The 16,658-nt window shown below is 43.5% G+C and overlaps 1 protein-coding gene across 2 annotated transcripts; it reads right to left on the bottom strand.

The window, feature by feature from the left end:
• Positions 1–1,385: 1,385 nt before the first annotated feature.
• KARS1 (lysyl-tRNA synthetase 1) lies at positions 1,386–16,654 on the bottom strand. Of its 2 annotated transcripts, XM_003364638.5 has the most exons (15): positions 16,514–16,647; positions 13,890–14,069; positions 11,829–11,982; positions 10,442–10,607; positions 8,285–8,378; positions 7,732–7,918; positions 7,520–7,645; positions 5,977–6,096; positions 4,804–4,966; positions 4,498–4,671; positions 4,261–4,346; positions 3,825–3,910; positions 3,059–3,185; positions 2,255–2,398; positions 1,386–1,695 (listed from the first exon to the last, which is right to left on the bottom strand). In XM_003364638.5, the coding sequence occupies exons 2-15, from the start codon at positions 14,033–14,035 to the stop codon at positions 1,591–1,593; spliced, it is 1,878 nt and encodes a 625-aa protein (XP_003364686.1). In that variant the 5' UTR covers positions 14,036–14,069; positions 16,514–16,647; the 3' UTR covers positions 1,386–1,590. The 2 variants fall into 2 exon arrangements, with proteins under 2 accessions (XP_003364686.1, XP_001501628.1); XM_001501578.5 differs by lacking the exon at positions 13,890–14,069 and having other exon boundaries at positions 16,514–16,654.
• Positions 16,655–16,658: the final 4 nt, after the last annotated feature.

Here is a 16,658-nt window from a genome sequence, read left to right on the forward strand (position 1 = left end):
ATGTGCCATATGGAAGTGTTTCTTTTGAAAAACCACCTGGTCATCTACCACCACTGCCAAGTGCTCCTGGAGTGCATGCTGAAACACCAGCAAGGGGTGGAGACGCTCAACATTCTCTGAAGCAGTTCCCAGTTAGATAATTTGGCACGCTTAGATCCTTTCCCCAGCTACAGCAGCAGAAAGCTGCTCTGTCAAAGTAGACTGGCAACACCCAAACTGGGACGCTTGCAGATGTTTTGCTGAAGCGCAAAAGACAAGTCCTTTGTTGGATGACTCATAGGAAGGTTCCCCCAGCTGCCTCCCTGTGTCAGGGATCAGGTGCTCCCCTGTAACAGCAGGCCCTCAGCCATACCCATGTTATTCTCAGCCTAGTCAAACTGAGCTGAAGATGAGGAAACTCCAGGCTATTCAACATCCTACTTACTATTCCCACTGTGTCTAAGAGGCATGTCAAATTTAGTATGTTCAAAACCAAACAACCCACCTTCCCTCTCAAACCTTCACTTCCTCAGTTTTTTCCATCTTGGTAAATGACAACTGTACTTTTCAGTTGCTCCAGCCCCAAACCTTTAAATCATTTTTTACTGCTTTTTCTCCCAACCCAGACGTCATCAGCAAATTCTCTTGACCTCAGGAACACTGGCAAAGTCCAAAGACTTGTAACCATCTCCATCAGTTTAAACCACTCAAGTCTAAGCCGTCATCTCTCCCTAGCCAACTGCAACAGCGTAATTGGTCTCCCCGTTTTCACTGTTGCCCTCCACATGCTAACTAGGACAATCTTTAAAAAAAAAACTCTGCTCAAAACCCACCAATGGCTTCCCATCTCACTCATAATAAAATATACACTCCTCTGCATGGCTTACAGGGGCCTGTGTGACCAGGCCCCTCACTGACCTTTAGTCCCCCCCTGGCCATACTAGACCCTTTGCTGTTCCTCACAAATGCAGTCCTCTAGCCTGGATCACCCTTTTCCCTCAGATCTTTACTTAAATGTCACCCAGAAGAGGTCTTCCCTGATCATATATTTAAAATAGCACTGTCCCCTCATCCACCTCTTCCTGCAAGAGCTCCTGTCCCCTCATCCTGCTTTTTCTTCTTAGTATGTACCATTACCGGATATAATATGTATTTACTTATTTCTTGTTTGTCTGGTTGCCCCTCACCCTCCTGCCCCCAAAGAAGGAATTTAAGTTTCAGGAGGAGAGCAGGGATTTGGCTTTTGTTCACTGCTGTGTCCCCAATCCCTTAGGACAATGCCTGGCACAGAGCACACATTAATATAAATTTGTCGAATGAATAAAGTGGTATAATCCTAAACATTTTTTAGGCTATCTGAGAAAAAGTTGACATTCCAAAGGTAAAAAGAGTGATGGGACAAAGAATAGAGACAAATGGTTTATTTGGTAACAAGGAATAAAAAGGAAATCTTAATTCCTCTTCTCTCCTCTGGTTGCTGACCTGCACTGTGATAGTCAATGGATAGAAACACACAAGAATTCCCTTGCAGGGATCTTTTGCAGAAAAGATCCTTGATCTTTTGCAGAAATGCAAAGATGCCTGAGTTATATGACTTGCAATGATTGTTTTCTAGACAGAAGTGCCAGCTGTTGTGCTTTCCAATGTGTCAGTGGTTGCTACATTCTCCTTCTCCTTCTTGTCTTCGGGTTTCATGGCAGGAAACAGAAGTACTTCCTACAGGAGAGAAAACGCATTTTGAAGCTAAGAGGGACTCAATTTTTCCACAGCTATCCACCCATTCCTTTTGCCTCTGGTTCTTGTTATGACCAAAATCCAAAGATCTGTTCTTTTATTTCAACTCAGTCCCTCTGAATGACAGAGGATGGGAAAGGACAAAAGCACAGCACTGCTTAGAGCACGATGTCAGAAAAATAAATACAGACATTCTCTTCAAATATGATTTCCTCGTCTATAAAAATCGGGTAATGACAGTGTCTGTACCTCATGGGGCTGACAAATTAAATGAGATAAGGCATGTAGAAGGCCTAGCACGTTCCTTAGGTCCTTAGGAAATGCAAACAATTAGTATTCCTTCTGCCTCAGGCCAAGGAAAACCCCAGACCCTATAAGGTCAAGATGCTCTGATCCTCCTCCTTTGAAGTTGCATGTCACTCCTCTGCCTGTCCTCCTTCCAGCCCAAAGCTCTATCTTTATTCTCCTGGCCCACCGTGCGCCCCCTCACCAGAGTGGCGCTCCTTCAGGACAGTGTGTGCTGTAGAGGGCGGCTGTTTACCTTGATGTTATTGGAGTCTGTGAGAAACATGGTGACGCGGTCGATGCCCATGCCCCAGCCAGCGGTGGGGGGCAGCCCGTACTCCAGGGCGGTGCAGAAGTTTTCATCTATGAACATGGCCTCATCATCGCCAGCAGCCTTGGCCTAGACGAGGAGAGAACCAAACAGTGACAATGCTCCAGGCTGCACTGTCTCTCAGTGTCTGAGTGAGCATGTTCAGAGGGTTTACCATTTCTCTCAAAGACCCAGAGGTCAGGACTGATGAAATCCACTTCAGAACACATGCAAATTTCTCTGTGAAATGAAAACACCTCCACTGCCTGGGGCTCTGTGAGTCCAGTGAGACTGACTTTCCAAGACTCTGATGACTCCTAAGAATCTTTCTCCCATTTCCAGAAACTACCCATCAATGGCAGTGCTAGTGCAGGCAGCCTGGGGGGCTCTGTCTTCATGACTCTTTACCTGCCTCTCATCCCCAAGCCACCTCAATAAATGTGCCATCTGATGAAAATTATGTTCTTCTTAGGCAAACATTTTCAAGAGAAGTCTCACACTGCCCTCACAGATAATCATGCCTAAGCTCTTCTTATGTAGAAAATTCTAGGGCCCAAACTAGTCAAGTTCTCCATCTTCAAGTGTGACTTCACCGTGGAGGAGGGAGGAGGAGCCTGTGGCTTTATCCTTCATTTCTGTTGAAGTCACCAAGAGATGCAGACAATGAGAGACCAGGGTTAAGGCTGATATTTTCCAGTCAGTGGGCACACCGATGAAATATGTGCCTTTGCTCACACTCTCCCTCCTTACCTTGGCCTGTTCTTCAAAAAGCTGCCGCTGCCGCATGGGGTCATTCAGCTCAGTGTAGGCATTGCATATTTCCTTCTTCATGACAAACAGCTCAAAGCGCTCAGTCAGGCCCTCTTTAGAGCGGTGCCTGGGGACAGGAGACCAAAGGAGAGGCTGAATATACAGGTTCACTAATAATATCTGGTACAACAGAGTTCCTGAATTCTATTAAAAGTGTTACTGATTGTGACTTGGAGCCTGCATGCATTCTCAGCACCAAATCATTTAGTACAATAGTGAGGAAGATTAGAGATAAGGAAGCTTTAATTATCTTCACAAACCTGTGCGGTAGACTGTTGCACTGAACCATAGCTCCTGTATTCATGCCCTTCTGCAGTCCCTGTCACACTGACTCTGGTCTGCCTACATGACTTGCTTTGGCCAATGGGACATCAGCAGAGGCTTGATATGTGCTTGCACCCTGGGCTTTATTCTTTTGGAATGCTTCCTCTTGGAGCCTAGCGACTATGTAAGGAAGCCCAGCCTATGCTGCCAGAGAGAGGCTACATGAAGACGCTCTGGAGGGTGAGATCCCATGTGGAGGAGAAGGTACCCTGGCAGAGTTCCTAGCTGAAAAAAGCCACTTGAGTTACCTTAGCTGACACTATGTAGAGACTACCCAATGAACCTACAAGATTTTGAGAATTAATAAATTGTTGTTTTATGCCACTAAGTTCTGAGGTTGTTATGCAGCAATAGGTAAATGAAACACAATGCTTTATCTTACCATTTGGCCAAAGGGCTCATTATCTGCGGGTGATCACAGATGAACGTAGGGTTGATGCACGTCACTTCCAGGAACTCCCCGACGAGCTTAAGGAGAAAACAAAGCAGAACTAGAGACCCCTTCTGAATAGCATTTTGATTGTCCCAGTCTTGGCAGAAGAGGACTCAGCTCCTACCCACACCTAACGCTATAAGGATTTATCCTAAGTTTCTCAATAGGGCTGGTTAAGGACTAACTGAGATAACATACCCAACTCTTTGGCACAAAGCTTAGTATAGCAGGAGTTCAAAACTTATTAATTCTCTCATTTCTCTCTTTAGAGCTTTCCTGCGAAGCTGTACGAGTTACTTCTCCACAGTGGAGTACACTGTCATAGGGGGCAGGTGGCTAGTGACCACTGGATGAGGGCATGTACTAGAAGCAAATGGCCTTTCACCTTATCAAGGAGCCTGGCTGTGGTCCGAGGTGGAGGGCATTCAACACCTTTTGCCACACAGATATCATCAAGAATTTTGCGAGTTTCTGTAATACAAATGTACAAGTTAGAAGAGAGAATATCACAGTTCCCCCTAAAAAAGTATATAAAGAGAGTGGTGTGGGAAGTTCTAGCCCTGACCTAATTCAGAGCTGACCAGGAAGGAGGGCCATAGAACAGAGGGGTGCATCACTTTACCTTCAGTTTCGAAAAGGTTAGTTTCTGGCAACTTCACCCCCAGGACTTTCTCAAGCTCTTCTACCATGTTGATTCTCCGGAAGGGTGGGGTGAAGTCAATCTCCTGGGCTTGGCCCTCCGGGCCATCTGGATGGTAGGTTACCTTGTAACTGCCTGTAATGTGCTTCACCATCCCTGGGAAAGAAATCTGTCATTTAAAGAGGACCAAAAGGAAGTCCTCCTGTAAGCAGCACACCAGCCCTTCAGACATGCATGAAGGACAAAGGGAGCCGATGGTGGTGGTGGTGGTGGGGGGGGGGTCGTTACCTGAAATCATCTTCTCTGTGATTTCCATGAGATCGTGATAGTCTGCATAGGCCATGTAGAACTCACAGGTGGTGAACTCAGGATTGTGAGTCAAATCAATTCCTTCATTCCGGAACTGGCGCCCAATTTCATAAACCCGGTCAATGCCACCAACCACCAGCATCTAATAACAACATGTGGCCATGGTCACAGCAGCTAATCTTGTCTTAATAGCTCTGGAAAATTTGTCTCTAAAAGCTGTAACTTGGTTTTCACAGCTCAGTCATGCTTTCAGGTCTTTATCCAAATGGTGAGTACTGTCCTCTCTTTAGGCCTTTGTAGTGGATAGACACCATTCACTTTGGCTTCCCAGGACCTTCCGTGGTCTGTGGTGTCCCCCATCTCCAAGAAAGAAGGCTCTCTTGGGGTTAGGATACAGGCATGTGACCCAACTCCCCACCAATCAGACACACCTTGAGATGTGTGGAAGCTACTGAAAGAAGATGCGGGTATTGCAAAGAATTCTTCTGGTGAACAGGGCCAGAGATATCGAGCTTTTAGAGGTAGTAACTGCAGAGGTCCTAATGGCAGTGACCTGTGCCTAGTGCCAGGGTTATGAGCTGTGGTAACTGCCCCTAGTGGAAAAGATACGGGGTTCTCCATGGGAACAGCCCAGTGTTGTAACTGTATGGTCTCCAAGCCTGATTCTCTGATCCTCCTGGAAATTACGAGCCTCCTTATATATAGAAATACATTATCTTTTTGCTTAAACTAGTTATAACAGATTCTGTTGCCTGCAGCTAAGAATATTGAAAGACAGTCTTCTATATTTATTCTGGTGATTTCAAGATATTTATTTCCAGCTTCCAGACAGGATTAAGCTCTTTCTGCTACGAAAGACTAAAATCAGATCTAATCCAAGGAGGAGTGTAAACTTAAAATATTATGAGAACCAAAGTAGGTGAGGAGGATCTACAGACCTAGGAAAGACAATTCCTTTGCCCTCTGACCTGCAGTGCTCTACTGATCTTGTAGAGAAAGTCGAAGTGTAACACTCACAAGGCTGACAAATTAGAATACTCTCCTGGCAAGTCTACGCTCACTGTTCCTCTTCAATCAGACTATACCCGCCTAGCCAATGGTTTTCCAACCTCCTGCTTCTCTAAGGAAACAGGGCATCTTCTTATTAATTACCTTATGGTAGAGTTCTGGAGCAATTCTCATATATAAATTCATGTCCAGCTCATTGTGGTATGTGATAAAAGGCTTGGCCACAGCTCCACCTGGGATGATGTTCATCATGGGAGTTTCAATCTAAAAGACAGGGAGAAACATTCAGTCCACAGACAGAGGTCCTCAAACCAGAGACCTTGGGGATAGCTCATGCTTTGCATGTCTAAACCTGTTATAGCCCCAAGTATAGTTAAGTTCAATAGTAAAGTGCAACTGGTTGACAAAAAAGTAGTTAACTTGATTTTCCAGAGCAGTTTCTCAATTTCTATTAATACCAAACACTATTAACATAGTACCATAAACTTTCGCAAGCTGTAAGTGGGAATCTAAATGGGTATAGCCTTGAGTTCAAATTGCAGTATTAAAAATTTAACTGCTTATATCCTTTGACTTAGTTATTCTACTTCTAGAAATCCATCCTACAGAAACAGCTGCATGGGGCCGGCCCCGTGGCCGAGTGGTGAAGTTTGCACGCTCTGCTTTGGCAGCCCAGGGTTTCGCTGGTTCAAATCCTGGGCACGGACATGGCACCGCTCCATCAAGCCATGCTGAGGCGGCGTTCCACATGCCACAACTAGAAGGACCCACAACTAAAAAAAAAAAAAATACACAACTATGTACTGGGGGTTTTGGGAGAAAAAGGAAAAAAATAAAATCTTAAAAAAAACCCCCCAAAAATCCCCAGCTGTACCTGAGCACAAAGATGGTCACTGAAACATGATAGAAGAAAAACAGAAACCTAAACTATCAATAGGGGAAATAACTTATGCAGCATTAAAAAGGAATATAGATAGATAGATAGACATGCAAAAGGCTCCAGATTATAGTAAGTGGAAAAAAGCCAAAAAAAAAAAACCCGAACCAGATCCACCACAATACATATAATGTGACTTCATTCATGTTTAAAGCAAAAAATAAAACCCTCCCAAAACATTTACACATGTACCCATCTGCAACATGCACAGGTGTGTATGTATATATGCATAGTAAATGGCATGGAATGATACAGACCAAACTCAAGTTTGGGGAGGGAAGTTAGTTGGGATAAATAAAAGGAGACTTTGGTTTTGCTTCTCTTTCTTTATTGTTTGAATTTGTTTTACATGCACTCACCTTTCTCATACAATTAAAAAAAATGTTTCTAAATAATGCTTTCCCCAAAATTTCCCTAAAAAAACTTTTTTCCATTTAGATAAATTGAATAAAAACTAAAAATTTTTTTTAACGCTACAAAAAAGCAAAATGAGTTGATAACACATTGAACGTGGCATCATTAGTGTGTGGACAGCCCTACACTTTGTCCATTATCTTAGCAATCAGATCCTGTCTTCCTACTCAGGGCACTAAATAAAAACAGAACAAAGACACTGGCAAAAAAGGGGACTTTTCACTGAGCATAAAGGATACTGACACAGGACATGCCCCGGAAAAGGGAAGAGAAGGAGTAGTAAGAGGCAAGCAGAGCAAGGTGGCTAGTCACGTCAGCTAAGGAACTCTGCATCACCTCTAGGAAGCCCAGCTCATCCAAGAAACTTCTTATATATGTGATGATCTTAGAGCGGATGATAAATTTCTGCCTCACAAAGTCATTCAGGATCAAGTCCAAGTATCTCTGACGATATCGTGTTTCCTAAACCAAAAGCAACAGAGAGAAATCACTGACATGTCTGCTTCAATGGTCTGATAAATCACAGCTAGGAGGCCACGAGAGCTTACCTTGTCTTTGAGGCCAAAGTGAAGATGAGGTAACATATGCAAGCAAGGAGACAGCAGTGTGATCTCATAGGGAATGATGCTCAGCTCACCCTTCTTGGTTTTCCCAGGATTCCCCTGAACTCCAATTATGTCTCCCCGACGCAGTTTGTTATTGATACGAATAAATTCTTCTTCTGATTTATAATTCCTGAGTGAAAGGCAAATGTAATTCAGTATACAATATTCCAAATTAACACTGACCACTGGTTTACTCTGGAACCTTCACTAAACTGTTAATGCTTAATTACTGGGAGCTGAAGAGGAAGCTCAGATTCAAAGTCAACTGTTAAAAAAGTATTACCTTTTATTTTTAACTGCCACACAACCTGATAGCAGTCATTATTCTTCAGGTGATCAGATGGCCTTTTTATTCTCTTTTCAGCCTTACCCAACCATACCCCATTTCTTCTAACTTTAAATACTAATGGGAAAAGAAGAGCACACGGACCTTTGTCCCCAACTGTGTTGCTCTGGGCCAAACTAGAAAGGCTTATAACTGGATATTTCTATATACCTGGAATTGGCCATGACTTGCAACTTGACACCCTCTCCTCGAAGATCATAGAAGATGAGCTTTCCCCCAGAAGCTCTTTTGGCATGAATCCTACCTAGAAAAAGAACAGCAAAAATACTGATTGACAGAACCAGAAGCCATTTCGTGATATCAGTTCCAAAAAGCTCTCTCTGTATTATTTACGTCTGGGCAGAACATAAAGTAGAACAACTTGATTTTAACCTGATGCCTAAGCCCTGCCTTTTTCTTCATGATAATGATCACCAGTCAAACCAATTAAAAATGTGCAGGAAGGATGCTTATTGGATTCCTAGAAGATGGCAGTGTTGGTGCCAGCATTGTTTTGGGATCTTCCTGAATCCTCACATAAAAATAGAAAGGACAACTAGATAGGCAAGGCCAAAAAACTGTGGACGAAATTTACAACAAAATTATGTTGGAAGGTATTCCCAAGAATCCCCAAATACAAGCAATGGGGCAAACCACCAAGAGCCCCAAGACCTCCATTCAGGAAAAAGCTGTAGATAGCAACAGGGCGTCTGATGGGTCTGAGAACTGGAAATCTCCCAAACAGCCATAAGTATTCACCGGAAAATGTGGCAGGCTGAGGGGAGGAGAGCAGCTGAATCTGGGAGGGGATCTGCCTACTGCCACATAAGTGAGTACAATGGGCTGCATTATGAAGGTCTAGGGGCCGAAGCCCTTTAGTGCAGCCCCAGGAACTCTCTAAAGTTTACAGCCAGGGATCTTTTCTACACAAGGCCCCACAAAATTGAACCAGACCAGGAAAACAGAGGCAAAAGAAAAAAAGGTCCAACAAGAGTGAGGAAGGGCAAGAGAGCCTGAAAATCTCAGAAAGCAAGCTGTTATATTTCTGAACACTTCACAAAAACAACAGAAGAGGGAGCTCAGTGAAGCTGGAAAAGCTACCTGAACCAAGCTTCCTGTTAACATTCAGGAAAACTAATTTCATACAAAAATAAGTAATGTGGTCAAATACCACACACAGTTACTAAACAAAAAAAGAGAGAATAAGGAGAGTAACATCCCCACAGTGAAAGCACTTAAGAAAGACAGGCTCAGAAAAAACAAAATTCTATTTCGCACTGAGCTGAAAGACATTAAGATGACAACACAAAACATGAAAACACAAGTTAGAATCAGAAAAACTAAGAAATGAGGTGACACATGAAAAAATTAGAAAGAAAGTGAAAAAATCATCTCGGAAATGAAGACTAAAGGAAACAGGAGTGAATAAATACAACAAATAATGCCTTGAGAGAAACAAAGTGGAAAGGAGGATAAAATTAAAAAATCAAAGTATACAGAAAGAGATAAAAAGGATGTGAGAAAGAGTGACAAATACCAAAAAGCAGCAAAGATACATGTGGATAAAACGAGTCCCAAAAGTAAACCAAAGCAAGAAACAGAATACAAAAAATTATATTCAAGAAAAACTTTCTAAAATAGACTTGAAAACACGTATTTAAAGGGCACACTGGGTACTGAAAATGTTAACCAGAATGACTAGCATGAAGACGTATTTGGGTAAAATCACTGGACTTCAAAGAAAAAGAAATTTTGGGGGCATTTAGCTATAGGCAGGAGGTTCTCTCTGGGTGGTAGCATTATGGCTAACTAAACTTTTCTGTGTGCTTCTTTGCATGTTTCAATGTCCTAAATTTTCTACAACTAATAGTTTTATTATTTTTTTGGGGGGGGAATGAAAGATTTAAATTTTTTTTAATTAAGAAGAGATCCCACACAAGATATTAAACTCCAAAATAACAATGTTCTAGAAATGACAGACTAGCACAAAGCATTTTCAGGCCACAGATTCACATTTTTTAGGAGCCTGGGGCCATGGCTCCCACAGATGAAGGGAAGTCCTCATAAAGGACTATGAATGAGCAGGAGCATCAGGCTAGGAGTCCCCCTGAGACAATGCCCCTTCCTCTGCAGCATCACCACTGGAATGTGATCTCACGCCTCAGGGCTGCTCTACTCTCTGTGAATAGATACACTGGCACTGTCCCTAGTAAAGCAGCCTTAGACACAAGCTGCTTGAAAGCCAAGACCACCCCAGACCCTTCTTTGCGCTACTGGAGAGGTATGCCTGCTGTGGGAGCTCAGCAAACTGCCAGGAAGGCTTCCTACCTGCCACCTTTAAGGTGATGTCAGTCAGGTGGTCCCCAGGCTGCAGGTGGCTGTATTCTTGGATGAAGTGAGTGAGTGAGATGTCTACATGGAACTTGTGTGGGTACGGGTCTTCCCCACTGACCTTCAGTTGGTGGACTGCTTGGCTGCGGATCTTGTAGTATTGCTGTAATAAAAAAAAAAAAAGAGCTTTGAGAAGTTGAACCTGGTCCGAACAGCGGCCCATCTAGCAGAGTACTGTATTCTGCCTCAGAGAAGCCCCAATACACTGAGGTTTTTTTTTTTTTTTTTTGATGAGGAAGACTGGCCTTGAGCATACATCTGTTGCCAATCTTCCTCTTTATTTTTTTTCCCCAAAGCCCCAGTACATAGTTGTATATTCTAGTTTCAGTCATTCTAATTCTTCTATGAGGGATGCTGCCACATCATGGCTTGATGAGCAGTGTGTAGGTCTGTGCCCAGGATCCAAACTGGCAAACCCCGGGCTGCCAAAGTGGAGTGCATGAACTTAACCACTCAGCCATGGGGCTGGCCTCCATTGAGGTTCTTTAACTGAGCCATCTGCACTGTTGAAATCACGGGATTGGATATGGAGTGAGATTTGCACTTAAAATATGCAGCATGGCCAGATACACAGCTGGAAATGAAGGCCAGAATTCCAAAACGCAAGATTCAACAAAAAGAAAAATCAGAGTTCTTCCTAAAATAATAGAAGTTAAATGGTATAGGTGGCCTTGGTTACCACTTTTGTGGAACCATCTGGATAGTGAATCACTTATCTTCTTTCCTACTTTCCTACCCCTGGCCACACATCAGACTTTTCCCCAAAGCCTGGAGAATGTAAAAAAGAAATATTCTACAGCAGGGGTCAGCAAACTTTTTCTGAGGCAACTACTCTAATGTAGTGTGAAACCAGCCTCAGACATACGTAAACAAATGGGCATGGCTGTGTTCCAAGACAATTTTATTTACAAAACCAAGAAGGAGGGTTGGGGGGGAGGGGCAGTGCTGCATTTGACCTGTGGACCACAGTTTGCCAATTTCCTGTCTAAAGTAAACCCTAGTCCATCTTCAGGGAGACACTTTCTCTGGGGCTGCTATAAGGCCCAGCTAGTTCCAAGGAGATTAATCAGTCACTTGGAAGTACTGGGTTCTCCCAAATGTCTGTTGGGAGTTGATTAGAAAAATACTCAGGGCCTATGCCTTTAACCAGATGGGGTGGTAGGCCCACTCCTATCTCTTTGCTGTGACCCAGGGCCCAGTGCCAGTTCCAGTTCCTATTTGTCATCTTAGTCACAGGTCCCTCCTACTGTCTGGTCCCAAGGAATCTGCCACGCTCCACCAGAAGCTTCCGTGTGCCCAGCCAGGTGGTGGTCAGAGGACTCACATTTGGGTCCAGGCTCTCCTCCTCTGCACCAACACCATTGTCAGCAGTGTGGTTGGTGGCAGTGGCTTGGCTTAGTTGTTTCTCACTGAGCTCCTTCTGCTTGGCCTCCTTCTCTGCTACTTTCTTCTCAGCTTTCAAGCGTCTCTTTAGCTCACTGTTGGGAAAATGAAGATGTTCAATGTGATAGCTGCTTGAAGAGTCCTCTACTATGTTCTGCCCCATAGCCACTCATCAAGAATATGAATAGCCTGGGGTAAATGCTCTGGCCCAGTTCTACACCCCCACCTCTAGGCTCTTAGTCACTGAACTCTATATGTGAAAGAGACAAAGGAAAAAATTAGCTTAAAATAAAGATGTGAGAGATCTTTCTCAGTTTCTGCTTTCCAGTCTGAGGTCTTTGGCATTAGATCCCAACTAAAGCTAAGATACACCAGGACAAAGAAAAGCCTACACACTAATTTACATATAGAACAGGAAAAAAGGTTTCCCAGAAAATCAGCAAGATAGGCTTTTCTCAAGCTAATTAGGCTAGGGAGCTCCTTGAGGCCAGGGACTGAATTTTAGTTGTTTGGTATCCTCTGTAGAATATGAAGTTCCTAGAGTACCACACCTGTGATAAGGCAACATCTCTAGCTCTGTCTGCCACCTGTCTACTCTCCCCTAAGGAGTGGGTTAGTCTGGGGTGGGGTGGGGGAGAGGCGGCTCTTCAGAGTTCAAGGAATACTCTGCTGACAGTCTCTCCCTCAGCACTGATCAGTGCATTGACAATGGCCCTCAGCATTGGTCTCACTCTGTGCACAGGAGCCTGACTATGACGACAAACTCAGTAGAACAGTGTACACAGCAACATGGCATAGGTGATGATATACCCTCTTTGGAGTCAGATGCCTGGGAGTACATCCTGACACATCTACCTACCACTTATGTGAACTTGAGCAAGTGACTTAACTTCTGCCCATCTGTAAAATGGAAATAATAATAGACATTCCCTTCCCCAAATGTGGTGGGGATTGAGATAATGTATGTAAACAGACGACCCTGTCCCTAGCATTTAGTAAGAACACAAATGTGAGCTATTCTAGGTTATCTCTCACTATCTTAACCCTTCACTCTCTGCACCCAAGACAGAAACCTTACAAATTCGGATAAATTTCTGGTCAAATCCCTCACTATCCAAACTCTTGATAGTTATCACCTGAGACTCAAAAACTAATTTGGACAACTTGGTATCCCTTATGATCTGAAATCTTGCTATCTGAACCCAGAAACCAAACAGATTTGGGTAGAGACGGATACCCTCATTATCCAAATAGAATTGATCATTCTTTCAAACCACCAATGTTAACTGAATATCCTATAATAATGAACCACGGCAAATGATCCTCAGTCACGATTGCATATTGTCTGGCTTCAGGACACATTCTTAATTTTCAGTGAGTTTAGAATAACTCAATTAAAAAAACTTAATTGGGGATTTCAAATGGTCATCTTTTAAGTAACAAAACTGGCTCTCAGGGCCTCAAAGCAGGCATCTCCGACTGGATATAATTTGTCTTCTAACAGCTGTGAAGACAACCTTTCCAGAACAGTGTGCCAGGCCTACTGTGCTGTAATGAGTCAGCAGGCATCTAAGCCTATCTAGTTCTTCCTAGTATTAACATAATAAACCTGTGTTCCATTCAACTAGGTGTTGCTCTTTAAATCAAATCAGTCATAAGGATAAGCCAAAAAGGCCCTGGGGATAGAACTAAGACTAGAAACCAAACTAATCTCAGGAGCAAATTTCAGAAAGACAGGAAAGAGAAAATACCGTATTAGAAATTCTTTATTCATACACGGGTTTTGTTTTCTGCACTGTTCTAGAATAAGATCCAAAAGTCATCTCAAGAATCTATGGATTGAGAATTCGAATTTATTAAAGAGAAAACGAAAACGGACCATTGATTCTGGTAGCAGGGCTCTTTGTTTCCTTAGTAACAAGTCCAAAGGCTTAAAAGACAGGAACTTAGTAAGGGAAGGAATTTTGCTCCCAGAGCAATAAAGAAGGTAACAGGCACCAACCTTCTTTTATTAGAAAGTGGCTTGTCCTTGTGAATCGCTGTGAAAGGAGCAAGTTGACACAGTCGCAGCTCCCTCTGCCCCCACTGTGCCCAGGAGGTTTGGCGCAGGGACCCCCTAACAAGCCTTACAGCAGCTTGCATCAACATGGCAGAACACCCTGGAACTAACGATTACCACCACCTAACAGGAAACACAGAGATGTGGTGTCAGATGGGACAGACAGTATATACACACCCAACCAGCACTCCTAGTCTTATGGGTTGGGTGAGGGGGATGGGGGAGATTGTACCTTTTAGTGTCCCATTTTACGTAAGACCCTCTTAACTGACAGCAACTCTGTAACATTTACTGTGCTGCAACTGTAACTGACAATGTTCCTGGTCCTGGCTATGGTAAAAAAGAGGTGCAGATCCTGCATCAAAACTCAAGAGCGAGTCAATCAACAGTTTGCAGGTAGAAATGATCACAAAATTCTAGAAGATGGGAGATAGGACATAAGGCAGTATTTCTGCAGCCCCTCACATGTGGTCTCTCCTGGAGATGAAATACCTGGCCACAAAGATGGCAATGGGAAGTATATAAAATTATCATTATCAACTGCAAACTCTAGATGAAGCTAAAAAGTAAACCACACAAAAGGACCTCTGAGGTAAAGATAAGACTTGTTTAGAGTTCTAGAAACAAGAAGGAAAGGAGAATTTCAGGAAGGGTCTTAGACTACATTATGTTTAAACATTAACACTGGAAGGCAAGAGAATTATAGGGATCATATTCTTTACTGCATTCAAATAAATTTGGCCTTTCGTTTGGGAATGAGTCACCTGGAAGGCAGCCCTTCTCTTCTTAAACTCGGAGAAAATAACTGGCATAAAATGGTGCTCACTAAAGATTCAGACCAAGAAAGTTCCAAAGAACAATTAAGAAATACAATCATGTGCTGCTTAACGATGGGGATATGTTCTGAGAAATGCATCCTTAGGTGATTCTGTCCTAACGTGAACATCACAGAGTGTAGTTACACAAACCAAGATGGTACAGCCTACTACACACCTAGGCTCTATGGTACTAATCTCATGGGACCACTGTCATATATGCAGTATATTGCTGACCAAAACATTACGTGGTGCATGCACAAATTATTTTAGCCCGTAGTCCCTAGAGAAACATATGACATCAATGGCAGATTCTTTTAGACAATGTGACGAAGAGGTATGGTGCAGTCAGTGTAAAGAGCATGGGCTGTGGAGTTACGGACTTGATTTTAGATTTCTGCTCCAGAGCTCTGGATCAGTGATAGACCACACTTTAGCAACACATTTAATCACCCAGAGCCTCAGCTTACTAAATTGAAAAATGGGTATTAACACTTGCCTTGCAAGGTTATTACTGAGATCAGACAGGAAGTCTGTATAGTTGTAGCACAGGGCCTGACACACAAAAGCTATTTTAAAAAGTGGTTGCTATAATGTAAGAAAAGTCAGTAGAAAGGATTTGGTCAGTTTCCTCAATTTACCTTAAAATCGCACTTGACTACGAGGTATCTGTGATATACAACCCTAAAATTCAATTACTGACGTAAAGATCAAAATCCAGTCAATTTTTCCCAAAGGCAGAAGTCCAAGACCAGGCTCTAAACATTTATAGGGATCCATCAGACACTCTCAAAAAAGACAACATATTAGGGTGCCATCAACCATAAATTTAGGTATTTCCTTTCCCATTTTTCTAGAATATTTGAAGTATAAACCCAGAGACACAAAAGGAAACACCAATTCTTACTTGTTGAGTGCAGTTCCATCAGGGTTCTGCAAGGGAATTGAGCCCTCGCGCAATAAAACAGCCTTTATATGTAATGAACTAATTTCTCTCCTATGCCTCTCAAATAGCACTATTTATGTATCATCTTCGGGGATATTGAGAAAAGTCATTGCCTATGTTCTATGAAGAGCCCTGGCTGATAGGGAGTGGAGTATTTAGAGAATATAAGACGTAGTCAAAGAGCGGCTAATCCTGGTTTGTTTAAATTTACTTTCATACTCCAAGGATTTGGGGTGATTAGCAAAGATATACCCAGCAGTGTAGGAGCAGCTTGGTGTACTGGGCTGAAGAAGGCAGTCCTTACTGCTAGACACTGCTCATTCACTCAATACTCACAGATCCCTGGAATAGCCAATATGGATAGGTGCAGGACACTGTTTCAGAACTGATCTCTTCTATATGGAAGGTTCAGAATGGCCTTGGTGAGGCCAAGGAAAACTTGGAGGTCTTTCTGGAAAGCTAGGGTATTTAACATTTCTCCAACCTCCTCATCGAGGCGTGGCTTCCTCATAAAAGAACGCATTTCTCAGAGAGGAAAGGGAAAGAGTCAAGTTTCGCTTTTCTCTCCGTCACCTCTCAGTCTTCAGTATTCTCTTACTCTAGGAGTAGGACGGGGGAACCCCGCCGGCCCCAGGGCATCCTGGGGGATAGAGTTTCGGGGAGTAGCGGCTACGTCCCGGCGCGTCCGTGCCCACGAGAACCGGCAGGAGCGCCCCACGCACAGCCACCTCTCCAGGAGCCGCGAGGTGATTCCTGACCCGGACACTCCGACCGCAAAGGCCTTACTGACCCGCAGCGACACTTACTTCTTGCTCAGTTTCGGCTCGCCGCCGTCCACTTTCACCTCAGCCGCCTGCACTGCAGCCATGTTTCCCGAGGGCTCGGCCTAAAAAGGATGAAGTCTGACGGCAATTTCCAGGTCAGGGTCGGAAGCCCCACCACTTCCGGAGC

This window comes from Equus caballus, chromosome 3 (genome assembly GCF_041296265.1).
Source record: "Equus caballus isolate H_3958 breed thoroughbred chromosome 3, TB-T2T, whole genome shotgun sequence".
Classification (NCBI taxonomy): Eukaryota; Metazoa; Chordata; class Mammalia; order Perissodactyla; family Equidae; genus Equus; species Equus caballus.